This window comes from Balaenoptera borealis, assembly GCF_965194805.1.
Source record: "Balaenoptera borealis genome assembly, chromosome: 1".
Taxonomy (NCBI): Eukaryota; Metazoa; Chordata; class Mammalia; order Artiodactyla; family Balaenopteridae; genus Balaenoptera; species Balaenoptera borealis.
In genome coordinates this window covers 113082837-113095409 of record NC_138860.1, presented here as the reverse complement: position 1 = coordinate 113095409, position 12573 = coordinate 113082837, and the positions used below count along the sequence as shown (strand labels likewise).

The window sequence follows — 12573 nt, the reverse complement described above, 5'->3', positions numbered from 1 at the left end:
TTAAAATAGCAATGGTACCCTACGCTCAACACCCCAACCCTCTCCTTTTCCTACATTTTTCTCTCCATTGTATTCATCATCTTCTAAATTACACACTATACGATTCATTTATTTTGTTCATCCTACTTCTTCCTCTACCATTAAGCTTGATGAGGAAAGGGACTTTTTGTGTGTTTTGTTCACTAATTCTTATAAAGTGTGTAGAGTAGTGACTAGCACATAGTAGGTACCCCGTAAGTATCTGTTGAATTGAAACTGATACCCCATTTAAATTAATAATTTAATCTGTTCTTCACATCTAGGCTTTTAAATGAGAATGATTAAAATAATGTGAGATGGTATAAGAGAGATCTATAACAGAGGGGGTTAAGCAGCAGAGACACAACAAAATTGGCTGGATTGGCATCATCAGGGAAGGCTGATCATAGCATGTCAAACTTAATCTGACCTTTGAAATGATAAGCAAGATCAAAGGAGGAGAGGAGAAAAACAGAGTGAATCTCAATGACATATTTAAAGAGTTCTTAACTAGTTTATTATGGCTCAAGCACAGGTATATGGTGGGAAAAGTGGGAAATGAAGCTAGAAAGGGAGGCAAGCATCAGAGCAGGAAGGGGCTCGTGAGTACAGCCAGAATTTGAACTGTGTCCTGAAAGCCATGGGAAGCTACTGAAAGATTTAAGTGAGGAAAAGGGAACCAGTAGTAACAAAGTTATAGGAGGCAGTTGATCTACCAAGAAAATCCATATAACTAACATGACAGTACCTGTAATACTAAAGAAAAAAAATTTCATTTTAATCCTGGAAAGAATTTAAGTTAGAGTGGGTTCTTAAACATACAACAAAATCTCATTTAAAAATCTTCTTTATGCTTCAGTTTCCTCCACTATAAAATGGGGATATTAACAATAATGTCATATGTAAAGATTAAATAAGTGAATATATTTAAATGGCTAATAGTACTGCCTGGCATGTTTTAAGTATTCAATGATGCTAGCTATTAATACTTTAATTATTAGTATTCTGGAAGAAATAAAGTTACAGATAATATGGTAAAACATGGTAAATACATAAAAAATGAAGAGTAAGTTAAACAGGGCTTACACTGGACAGAAACAAGTTCAATCAAAAAAAAAAAAAACAGCCAAAACAATTCTTAATTTGCAGCTATTATCTAATTCTTGGAAAGGGATATATTCATTATCTGGAGTGGGTAAACACTATCTTGAAGGGAACTCAAAAGACTTTCTGCACTTTCCATTCTGGTTGTAATTTTTGGAAGCCCTTACAACGCTGAGTGTAATCTTTTATAAAAGGTCATTGATAAGCTGATTTGCTGGAAACTAGTTAGGGAAGAAAGAACACTTGACACATGCTTTCTCATTTAATACCAACTCTAAAGCAGATAACCTTAGGATTCTTAGTTTTGAATGAGTAAATTCAAAATCAGGTTAAATAACCTGTCAGACAAGACAGCTAATAAGTAGTTTGTCTTCAAAATCTATACTCTCAACCAATCAACAAAATCTCTAGCAATTATAAGAAAACAGAAAGATAAAAGTTGTGACCACAGAGTTATTTAGAATTCTAAAATCCTCTTGTTCCCAATAATAATTAAATTTATTGACTCTTTCTATTCTGATCAGGGTATGTCATATTTATTTTTGCAGGCTACTTATAGAAATTCCACTTAGCCTGAGCCATTCAATTAGCTTGTAAAGTATATGTACAGGTAGGAAGAAAAAAGGTAACTGGCATCCTCTCACATGTAATTAAAGCCATTAACACCAATAAATTGTACATAAATTTTCAGAGGTTTAAATTCTACTCAATGATATTGCAAAGAAGGGACCCAGACTCAATCATTCCTTCTGTATAATGATAAATGCACTTAGGCAGAGTCTGAATTCATTTTATCCTTCCTAGCCAGTAGTGACCTAATGATAAAAAAAATGCAAATTGATGCATGTGTGAATACAGTGATAATCTCTGAATTTAAAAAATTTGAATACTCAAATTACATACATTAAAAATCACTTACTGTAAAAACAACAGATAAGCAAATTATTATATTAATTTCTTCAAATACAAATATTTGAATGATGGTTATATACTAAGCATTATATACCAACACTGAGAAATACAGCAGCTGAATAAAACAGGCAAAAATTCCTCTCTTACGGAGCTTCCATTCTGGTGGGGGATGTGGACAACAACAACATGTATAATTTATGGCAAGAAATAATTGTTTTGAAGAAATATAAAGCAGCATAAGAGTATAGTGATTAGGATATGAATATTATTTTAGATAGAAATTTGGCCAAAGGAGCTTTATGTAAGAAAACAATAGAGGTCTGAATGAAGTGAGATTATACAGTATTTAAAGTTCATAATGATAACTCTTAATTGTCAAAATATATTAAAATGATATACATGATATCATATTTTTAAATATTTCATGGCACCTTGGAGTTCAACCTCTTAATTCTATTATAGGGGTATGATCTGCTCTAAATAAGCATTACAGTAGATGGTGACTAAAATCCATTAAGAAGTGTCATTCTGTTTGAGAAAGAGGAAACCTCAGCAATAACTTTTACAAATAGTTCAGGAAAATGGCTAAAACCTGAAAGCTGCTACACTTTAAAAAAGGTTAAATTCACTCTGAGACACTAATATAAACCAGCTCCTCCAAAGATGGTGGAAAAGGCATTATTATAAAGAACATTAAGTGTATTACAAATGTAGTCATCTCAGATTAACATGGGGAGGGTGGTGATTGTGAACTTTAAACCAGACCTGAAAGTTTCAAGTTGACTGAAGGATCTTTGAAAATAAATTTAATAAACTTCAACCTCATAAGTATATCTACTACAGAATGCTACAGTGTGTATAAAAATGAGTATTTCCTCACCTAAATGAGACATTCACAAAAGTACAATTTTCATAACTACATTTAAAAAAGCAGGCTTTAATTTTATCAATAGCTAATTACATAATCATGTAATTTATTAAATGAAGGGTTTGAAAGAATTTGGTTTGTGGGAAAAAGTTTTATTCACAAGAGAGCAAGAGTAATTTGAAGAGTTGGTCTGAAGAGATCTGAAGTACAAAAATATTTGACTAAGTTGAGTTCTCCCCCTAGTGGAACTTGAAAATGATCTAAGATATTTCCATGAATAAAAATAACCTAAAATATATTACTCTTATAATTGAAAAGGAGTTTCAGGTTTTAACAAAAGATCTATATATGGATCTTAACCTACATATAATAAATAAATGAATGAATAAAGGTTGAATCATTAAGATGTTTACTGAAAACACATTTATCAAATGTCTTAACAGCAAACTAGCCAAGGAGAACTCAGTAAGCAGAAATACCTAACAAGCAGAGGACTAGGGGATACAGAAAAACACAGCAATTTTTTGAAGACATAACAGCATGTAGAATGATACAGAATTTTAAAAGAATATAAAAACTTTCTAAAGAGGTGTGTGTGTGTGTGTGTGTGTGTGTGTGTGTGTGTGTGTGTAGGAGGTGGGGAGAGAGGATGGGGTGGTAATGGTCAAAGAAGAGGCTAAAAGTGCAAGTTTGGACAATAATGAAAAGATAAGGTTTTTATGTTTTAGAAAGAAAATTCTGGTGGCTCTGTGGAAGAGCTCAGGCTGGAGAAAAAGAAGCTGGACAGGAAGTTGTGACGTTCAGGTGGGGACGAAGGCAGATGAATGAAGGGAGTGGCAGGGCGGAATAGAAAGGTCATGAAAGATTTCTTTTAAAGTTTCTGAAATGAGTAAAATTACCTTCGATTTAGTTTTAGATTTACTCACGACTTTTATCTTTTGAAGAAATTGAAGAGTCGGACATGGTACTTTAATCTGTATGAATTATTAAGAATTATCTGGAGGCAAATTTATATGAGTAGGTGAGCAGGTGAAATGCTGGTAGGAATGTTAACTAGCAGAAGCACTTTGTAAAAATAATTTGGTACTCTCAAGTAAAGCTGAAAGTTCGCATACGTAGCCTTGATAAATATGGCATAATGTTAAGAAAAGCATAAGTGAAGTTCCTACTAAGCTGAATAATTCAATACGAGATGATACCACTGAACAAGACTTGAGATACAAAAGAATAAAAACATTTTGGCTGGAATAGGAACATATCTGATTTTAAACATGTTGAATTTGAAGTTCCTGTACAAGTTCCAGGAGGAGTTCTCTACTGTCCATTAAACATACTGGTCTACTGATCAAACGACACAATAAATTAAAAACAACAACGACAAATGACAAGTTACAAAGTGGGAGTAGCCATCTGTAAAACGTAACACCAACTTAGAAAGAACTACGCGTACATAAGAAAAAGATAATCCTAAAGAAAAAACATACACAAAAGACTTTAATAGGCACTTTATAAAAGATGGAATCCAAACTGCCAACCTCACTAGTAATCCAGCAAATACAAATTAAAACCATGATGAAATACCATTGCATACCCACCAGACTGGCACAAATTAAAGCATCTGACACCACCAAGTGTTGGGGAGGATGTGGAACAACAGGACTTTCGTAGGCTGTGGTTGGCAGTTAAAGTGGTACAAATACTTTGGAAAATAAAACTGAAGATCTGCATGCTTTATGACCCAGCCATTCCACACCCTGGCATCATGCTACAGAAACGTGTGCACACGTAGTCAGTATAGTGTACAAGATTGCTTACGATCTCAGCATTGTGTATAACAGTCCCAATCTGGAAATTTACAAATGACCATTAATATCAGAGTGGATATGTACGCTGTGACATATTCATGAAATGGAACATGTTGCAACAATAAAATTCATGACTCATTGAAACAGTGCTGAACAAAGAAAGAAGAGACATAAATGAAAATATTCAGCATAACTCTATACGAAATTCAGAAATAGGGAAAACTAAACTGTGTGGATGAGAGATGCATACAAAGATGACACCACTAAAAGGAAAAGCAGAGGAGTCACTGCTATAAAATTGGGGGTAAGGGAAAAGGGTGTGATTGGGTAGACTTCTGGAATATAGGCAATATTCTGTATCTTGACCCAAGTAGTGGTTACATGGATACTGTTTTTATATATATTATAATGTAGCTTTGTTTTATGAACTTTTCTGTTTATTGTCTTCAAAATTTTTTTTTAAAGGTGTAAGATTATTGATTAGGGGAAACATGCTAGGATGGAGATAGATTAGAATTCATTGTTGTACACTGAGTAGTTTTTAAAAAGCGAAAAAACTTGGATGCTCAGAGGAATACAAACACTCAGAACTGAGAAAAAAAGACTGAAAACAAAGTTCAACAAGAAAGAAGAGAGTCAAAAGTGGGTGGTGCTAGGAAAATTCTGCAGCCCACAGAATGAGAGGAAATATCTGCAAAAATATCTGTTTATATCTGATATGGGATTGACATTGAGAATATATAAGAAACTTCCACAACTCAACAACAACCCATTTAAAAGCTGGGCAAAGGACTTGAACTGCCATTTCTCTAAAGAAGACATAATGGCAAATAAGCACAATGAAAAGATGGTCAACATTATTAATCATTAGATAAACGCAAATCAAAACCACAATGAGATACCACTTCATACCCATTAGAATGGGTATTAAAAAAAAAAAACCCAGAAAATTAACAAGTATTGGTGAGGATGTGGAGAAACTAGTCCCCTGTGCATTGCTGGTGGAAATGTAAAATGGTGCAGCTGCTGTGGAAAACAGTATAACAATTCCTCAGAAAATTAAACATAGAATTACCACGATTCAGCAATTCCACTTCTGGGTATGAATGAAAACAGAAATGAAAACAAGGATTCAAACAGCTATTTGTACACTCACATTCATAGCAGCATTATTCACAATAGCCAAAAGGTAGAAGCAATCTAAGTGTTCATCAACGAATGAATGGGTAAACAAAAAGTAGTATGCACACACAACAGAATATTATTCAGCCTTAAAAAGGAAGGAAATTCTGACACATATTACAACATAAATGAACCTTGATGACGTTATGCTACGTGAAATAAGCCAGTCACAGAAAGACAAATATCCTATGATTTTATCAATACTTACATAAGATACTTAGAGTAGTCAAATTCAGAGACAGAAAGTACAATGGTGGTTTCGTTTCCAGGGGTTGAGGAAAGAGGGGAATGGGGAGTTGTTTAATGGTTACAAAGTTTCAGTTTTGCAAGGTGAAGAGTTCTGGAAATTGGCTGCACAACAATGAGAATGTACTTAATGTCACAGGCTGTATACATTAAAATTGTAAATTTTACCGCAATACATGTATTTTTACCACAATAGAAAAAAATGGACTTGGAAATGAGTAAGTGTTGAAAATAGAAGCACAGTCATTAGGATGAAGACATAAGTCACTATTCAGGTGCAGAGGGAAGGGGAAATAACTGCATTATTTTTACATGTACTTTATTATTTTCATGTGTTACCTGGATTTCAAGCTCAGCAATGTGCTGCTGTAGTTCAGCCACAGCAGCTATGCTATCTGCTTCCCGGAGTCTCACAGCCATCACTTCTTCCTTGTTCTAGGGTGGTAAACAAAACAAACCAAAAATAAACCATATAATAAACCAAACCATTAATAAAACATAAACACTTGTAACATGCCTCAAATTTAGAAGGTGACAAATAAACCCATGATTAAATGAGAGAAAAAATGCCATTATATCCTGAACTTGGTATAAAATGAAGAATAAATGTATAGAATAGCATTCCATCTTTAAAACCACACATATATATATATATTGCTCAAACTTTTAAATTAAAAGTTAACTTAATTAAAACTATTAAAATTACTGGTGACTGTGAAAGCTGTTAATCTTTTAACCAAGAACAATTATTGAGAACTTTCAAACACGTAACTAGGACAACAGATTAACAGGAATATAAACACTAAGAGTATGTCAGCTAGATAATATTTTTAAAATTACATTTTTTCTGAGAAAATGAATTTTAATGAGTATTTACATTATACTACAAAGGAGAGTAATAGAAATTAGATTATATCATAATTCTAATCTTCCTAGGAAAAGCATAATATCAATTCTACCACTTCAAAATTTCAAAAATGAAAAGCTCTAAAATTGTATTCTACAATATCCATGCTAAATAATACTGATCCAGAAGTAACAAAACATGAAGAAAGACAGAGGAAAATGGGGTATACAAAAATATTTTGCTCCTTCACTAACTTCAGTTGAAATTTAGCAATCATTTAGTATCAAAAATGTGCACCATGGTGACCATAGGAGAAATTTAGCACCTGATAGTAACATAATATCAAAAATTTAAAAAAATACTAAATTCAGTAAAAATATAATAATTAAACTTTTAAATTAAAAAAAAAATATATTTTTTGCCGCAGAGCAACTAAGCTCGTGCACCACAACTACTGAGCCTGCACTCCAGAGCCCGCGCACCACAACTACTGAGCCCTCGTGCCACAACTACTGAAGCCCGTGCGCCTAGAGCCCATGCTCCGCAACAAGAGAAGCCACCTCAATGAGAAGCCCGCGCACCGCAACAAAGAGTAGCCCCCGCTCGCCACAACTAGAGAAAGCCTGCATGCAGCAACAAAGACCCAATGCAGCCAAAAATAAATAAATTTAAAAAATATATATATATTCAGACAAGTGTACACAATTATATGTACATCAAAACACCATTTACAATGGTAAAAAGTTGTAAATGACCCTACTGTGTAACAATAAAGAAACAGTTCACTCAAAAAAAATATATATGTATATGTTTTAATCTTAGATATGATACTGGTACTTCACTTCAGGCAAATACTGCTTTAAATATTTTGCCAATTTGTATATGGCCAGAAAGTGTAGTCTCTGTACCCAGTGCTGTGCTGGAAAGTGCTTAACAAACAGCTCTCAAGCAAGTGTGTGTACGTGTGCGTGTGTACACATGTGTTTGTATGTACATTTATTATATATTTTAATATAGACTGAAATAGATGTATAATATACAACACACAGTTAATAAGATATATAATGCTATTATAAATTCTATGTAGTCAATATACTCTCAGAGAATGCTTTCACTAATTTTTGCCTAACTATTGTATCCATAGGTCATCTACCACTGAAAATGAGGAAAGAGTGAAGTATGGATATGAACATTGGTTAATTTTTGTTCAAGTTATCTGATAACAGAATTACTATCATTTTGATAACAGTAATCAAACACTGAAAGAGGATTTCCTCAATATTTTTGTTCTATTCATAATGTAAAGACTAAAGATACAACACATTTTTAAGCTTTAATCTGCATTAACAGTCTAGAGCAGGAGTCAAAAACTTTTCCTTAAAGGGCCAGATAGTAAATAATTTTAGACTTGTGGGTCGTACAGTCTATCACAACTACTCTATCTGCCACTGGAGTGTGAAAGTGGCCATATACAATATATAAATGAATGGGAAAGGTTGTATTCCAATAAGACTTTATTTACAAAAACAGGCAGCCAGACAGATTTGGGATATGGGCTATAGTTTGCCAACTTCTGGTCTAGATAATCCACAAAACAATAAATCAAGCCCTGATTTGTAGTTTGCCAATTTATGTGGTGTAAATATTCCCATCATGGCTCCTTTCAAGTCGACATAACATTAGTGAACATTAATGAATATAACATGAGTAGCACACATTGGTATTTCCACTAAACAGATACAATAGGTATAAATAATCTCAAAAGCACAGATAATAGTAAAATGTAAAAATAATTAGGAAATGATGACGTTTGAGTATTTACTACCATAATTTGTCTAATCATGTTGAATAATTTAATTTTTAATATGGCTGTTTAACAAATGTGCCACAAAATTCCTGAAAATTTATTGGGGTGGCCAAAAAGTTCGTTCAGGTTTTTCCATAACATCTTGTAACAATCGGTTCTTGCAAGCCTTTACTAGCCAGCTCCAGCACACCACTGTGTCTATGTTTAATAAAGTTCAGATCTCTTTCTGTCACCCTCTAACTTTAAACACTTTAATGGTACTCCACAGATCTTGAGATAACAGGTTCTTTTACTGGTGTCCAAGATTCTATACGATTTGGCTCCCTATTTATCACTCTAGCTTCATATCTTACCAGTATTCCTCACCACACACTTCCCTCCAACTAGAATGAACTCCCTCAGTTCAAGCAAAAAACCTATTGTTCCTTTTCACTTTTGCTCTTCACATGTGCTATCCCCTTTGTCTAGTGAACTCTGTTGCCTTTCCTTGACTAATTCCTCCATATCCTTAAGGTCTCAGCTTAATCATTCCTTAGTTAGCTTTGCTTGAACCATAACCTTAACACTAAACGCCCATTATAGTATTCTATATACCTCCTCAATCATAGCACTACTCATACTGCATTGTAATGGTGTGTTTGTCTATATATCCTTTGCTAAGAGAAAGCCCCTTGAGGACAGTGATCTCTCTCCAACAGCCAGCACTACCTTGCAACCATGTGAGTGGGACACCTAAGAAACCTCATCCTTTAGCTTTAGCTAAACCTTTAGATGACTGTAGCCTCATGAGACTCTCAATCAGAACCACTTGATTAAGCTGCTCCTGAATTTCTGATCCACAGAAACCCTGGGATATTAGTAGTTACTGCTATTTTAAGCCACTAAGTTTTAGAGGTAATTTGTTAAATAGCAATAATAGATAACTAATACATTTATACTCTACTAATTTTAACATTGTATAAAAATATTATATCCATCAAGTAAAAAAACAAAAATTTGGGCATCAATTTTCTCCCAATTTTCCCCCTCTCCAATCCAATCACCAAGTCTCTACAAAAATGCTGAACTGATCTACTCTGCTTTAGTACCACTGCCAACACCTGAGCCCAGGCTAGCAACTCTGTCTTGTATTCAGTACTATCAACTGATGATCTCATATCAAATCCCTCTCCAACCCCGCCTCAAATCCATCTCCACACACAGTGGCACATATGTTCTTTTAAAAAATAATTACATTAATTGCTACAAGCATTATCCCCTAATAAATGCTAAAATTAGTTGCTGAGGGACTTCCCTGGTGGCACAGTGGTTAAGAATCCACCTGCCAATGCAGGGGACATGAGTTCAAGCCCTGGTCCGGGAAGACCCCACATGCCGCGGAGCAACTAAGCCCGTGTGCCACAACTACTGAGCCCGTGTGCCACAACTACTGAAGCCCACATGCCTAGAGCCCGTGCTCCACAACAAGAGAAGCCACCACAATGAGAAGCCTGTGCACCGCAACGAAGAGTAGCCCCCGCTCGCCACAACTACAGAAAGCCCTCATGCAGCAACGAAGACCCAACACAGCCAAAAATAAATAAATTAAATAAATAAATGAATAAATAAATAAATAAATAAAATGAAATAGAATTAGTTGCTGAAACCTTAAGGATATTTGCATAAACTCAAAATAGTTCCTACAAATACTTATTAATTATTGTACTACTCTGGTGTTCTTAACCCATGCCCCGAAGTTCTTTGATACTCTCTCCTTCAGGAGTTGTGGCTCAATGCCCTTTCCCCCACTCAGACCATTGTCTAGACTTAGTAACTTGCTTGTAAGGACAGAATATGAGGGGGAAAAAGCTTTGTAGTAGAGAAAGCTGGCAGATACCAACTCAATCAAATGACCAAAGTTAACAGCACTAGATGTAAGACATATCAAGACAGTATGTCCCTGATATGATGCACTGAGAAAGACACTTCACCTCTGTATACTTTCCTAAAATACATAACCTTGGTCAAAGCATGAGAAAACATACGACAATCCCAAACTGAGAGACTTCTACAAAATACCTCACAAGTATTCTTCAATAGTCAAAGTAATGAGAGATAAGAAAACACTGAGAAACTGTTGCAGATCAAAGAAGAATGAGACACTATGGGGAAATCTGAATAAAGTCTGTAATTTAGTAATAACATTATACCAATGTTCATTTCTTAGTACTGATAAATGCATCATGGTTATGTAATATGTTAAAATTAGGAGGGGCTGATTAAAGGGTATATGGGAACTCTGTACTATCTTTGCCACTTCACTGTAAACATAAAATTACTTCAAAATTAAAAGTAAAAAAACTGAAGCAAATATAGCAAATCAAAAAATATATCATGTTTCTTTCCTGCTTAAGGCCTTTTAGTGGCCTCCCACAGCATTTAAGAGTAAAACTCAAACTTGTTACCATGGCCTATAAAAATCTACATAGTAAGAAGTGGAGTCCTAGCTTACCTCCCTGACTTTATCTCATTCAGCTCTGCATTATACATGAGACTCAGCAACCAAATTCTTTCCTGCTTTTGGGTCTTGAACTCTGACCCTTTTCATGCAAAGATCTTCCTCCCACTCTTCATATGGCTGGTTCTTTCTTATTCTTCAGGTCCCAGCTCTGCTACCATCTCCTGGCATTCAATCTTAATTACCATTTCCCCTAACCTCCCACTCTATAGTACATCATTACTAACGATCTTTCCAATTTTTTACTTATTGTCTCACTAAACATTATGTCCACTTTCTCCATTACAGTATCTCCAATGCCTACAACAAAAACCAACAAATAGAAGACACCCAAATATCTGACAAATATGTACTGATAGATGCCATCATTCTTTAAAGTCTCATAATCTCACCTCTTCCCACCCCTATTTGAAAATCCCTGTCTTAGAACATATAAATTATATCTATTTAAAATGAAAAGATTTGGTTACACAATTTGTAAGTATCATGATGAAGAAACAGGTACTATCATGCCCTGCAGGTCAAAGTACAAAATGGTACAACCCTAAGCGGGGTAATTTGACAAAATCTATGAAAGTACAATTGACCAAACAATCAAATTTACAGCAATTTATCCTTCAGGAATGTGTAGATATACTTCTATACATCTGAAATTATGTATGTACAAAGTTATTCACTATACACTGCTGGTAGTAGCAAAACACTGGGAACAACCCATGTGCCCATCAATAAGGACCTAGTTAAGTATACTACAGTATATGCATGCAATGGAAAACAATGTACCTTAGAAACTAATGAGGAAATTCTTTAAGCACTGATAATTGAAAGCTCTACAAAACATACCAACAAAAAAAAAGCAAAAAGTAGAATATATTACTGTCTGCTAACTTTCACATAAGAAAGTGAGAAGTATACACTTTTAATTGTATAAAAGTGTATACTTTTAAAAGTATACACTTCTAATTGTTAGTATCTGCCTAAAAGAAACTCTAAAAGAACTTACCAGAAAATAATAAAAGCAGTTACCTGGGAAAAAAATAAAAGGGTATGTGGTAGGGTCAGTAAAAGAATAAAAGGGGAATGCTTTCATTTATATTTAGTTTAAAAATATCAAAGCATTATGAAAAAATGTGTAAGTATTAAGCTACTAAAATTTATATGAGGGACTTCCCTGGTGGTCCAGTGGCTAAGACTCCATGCTCCCAATGCAGGGGGCCCAGGTTCGAACCCTGGTCAGGGAACTAGATCCCACAAGCTGCAACCAAAGAGCCCGCATGCCGCAACGAA

General features: G+C 34.5%; 1 protein-coding gene across 20 annotated transcripts in view; it reads right to left on the bottom strand.

Annotated features, from left to right (window-relative positions):
• The window catches only part of EVI5 (ecotropic viral integration site 5), a 233160-nt gene that overhangs the window by 50868 nt on the left and 169719 nt on the right, over nt 1-12573 (bottom strand). For all 20 annotated transcript variants that reach the window (XM_082383688.1, XM_082383689.1, XM_082383690.1 and 17 more), the window contains one exon: nt 6475-6570. In XM_082383688.1, coding sequence (XP_082239814.1) covers nt 6475-6570 — 96 coding nt within the window. Of the gene's footprint in view, nt 1-6474; nt 6571-12573 lie in introns of those variants that run through there.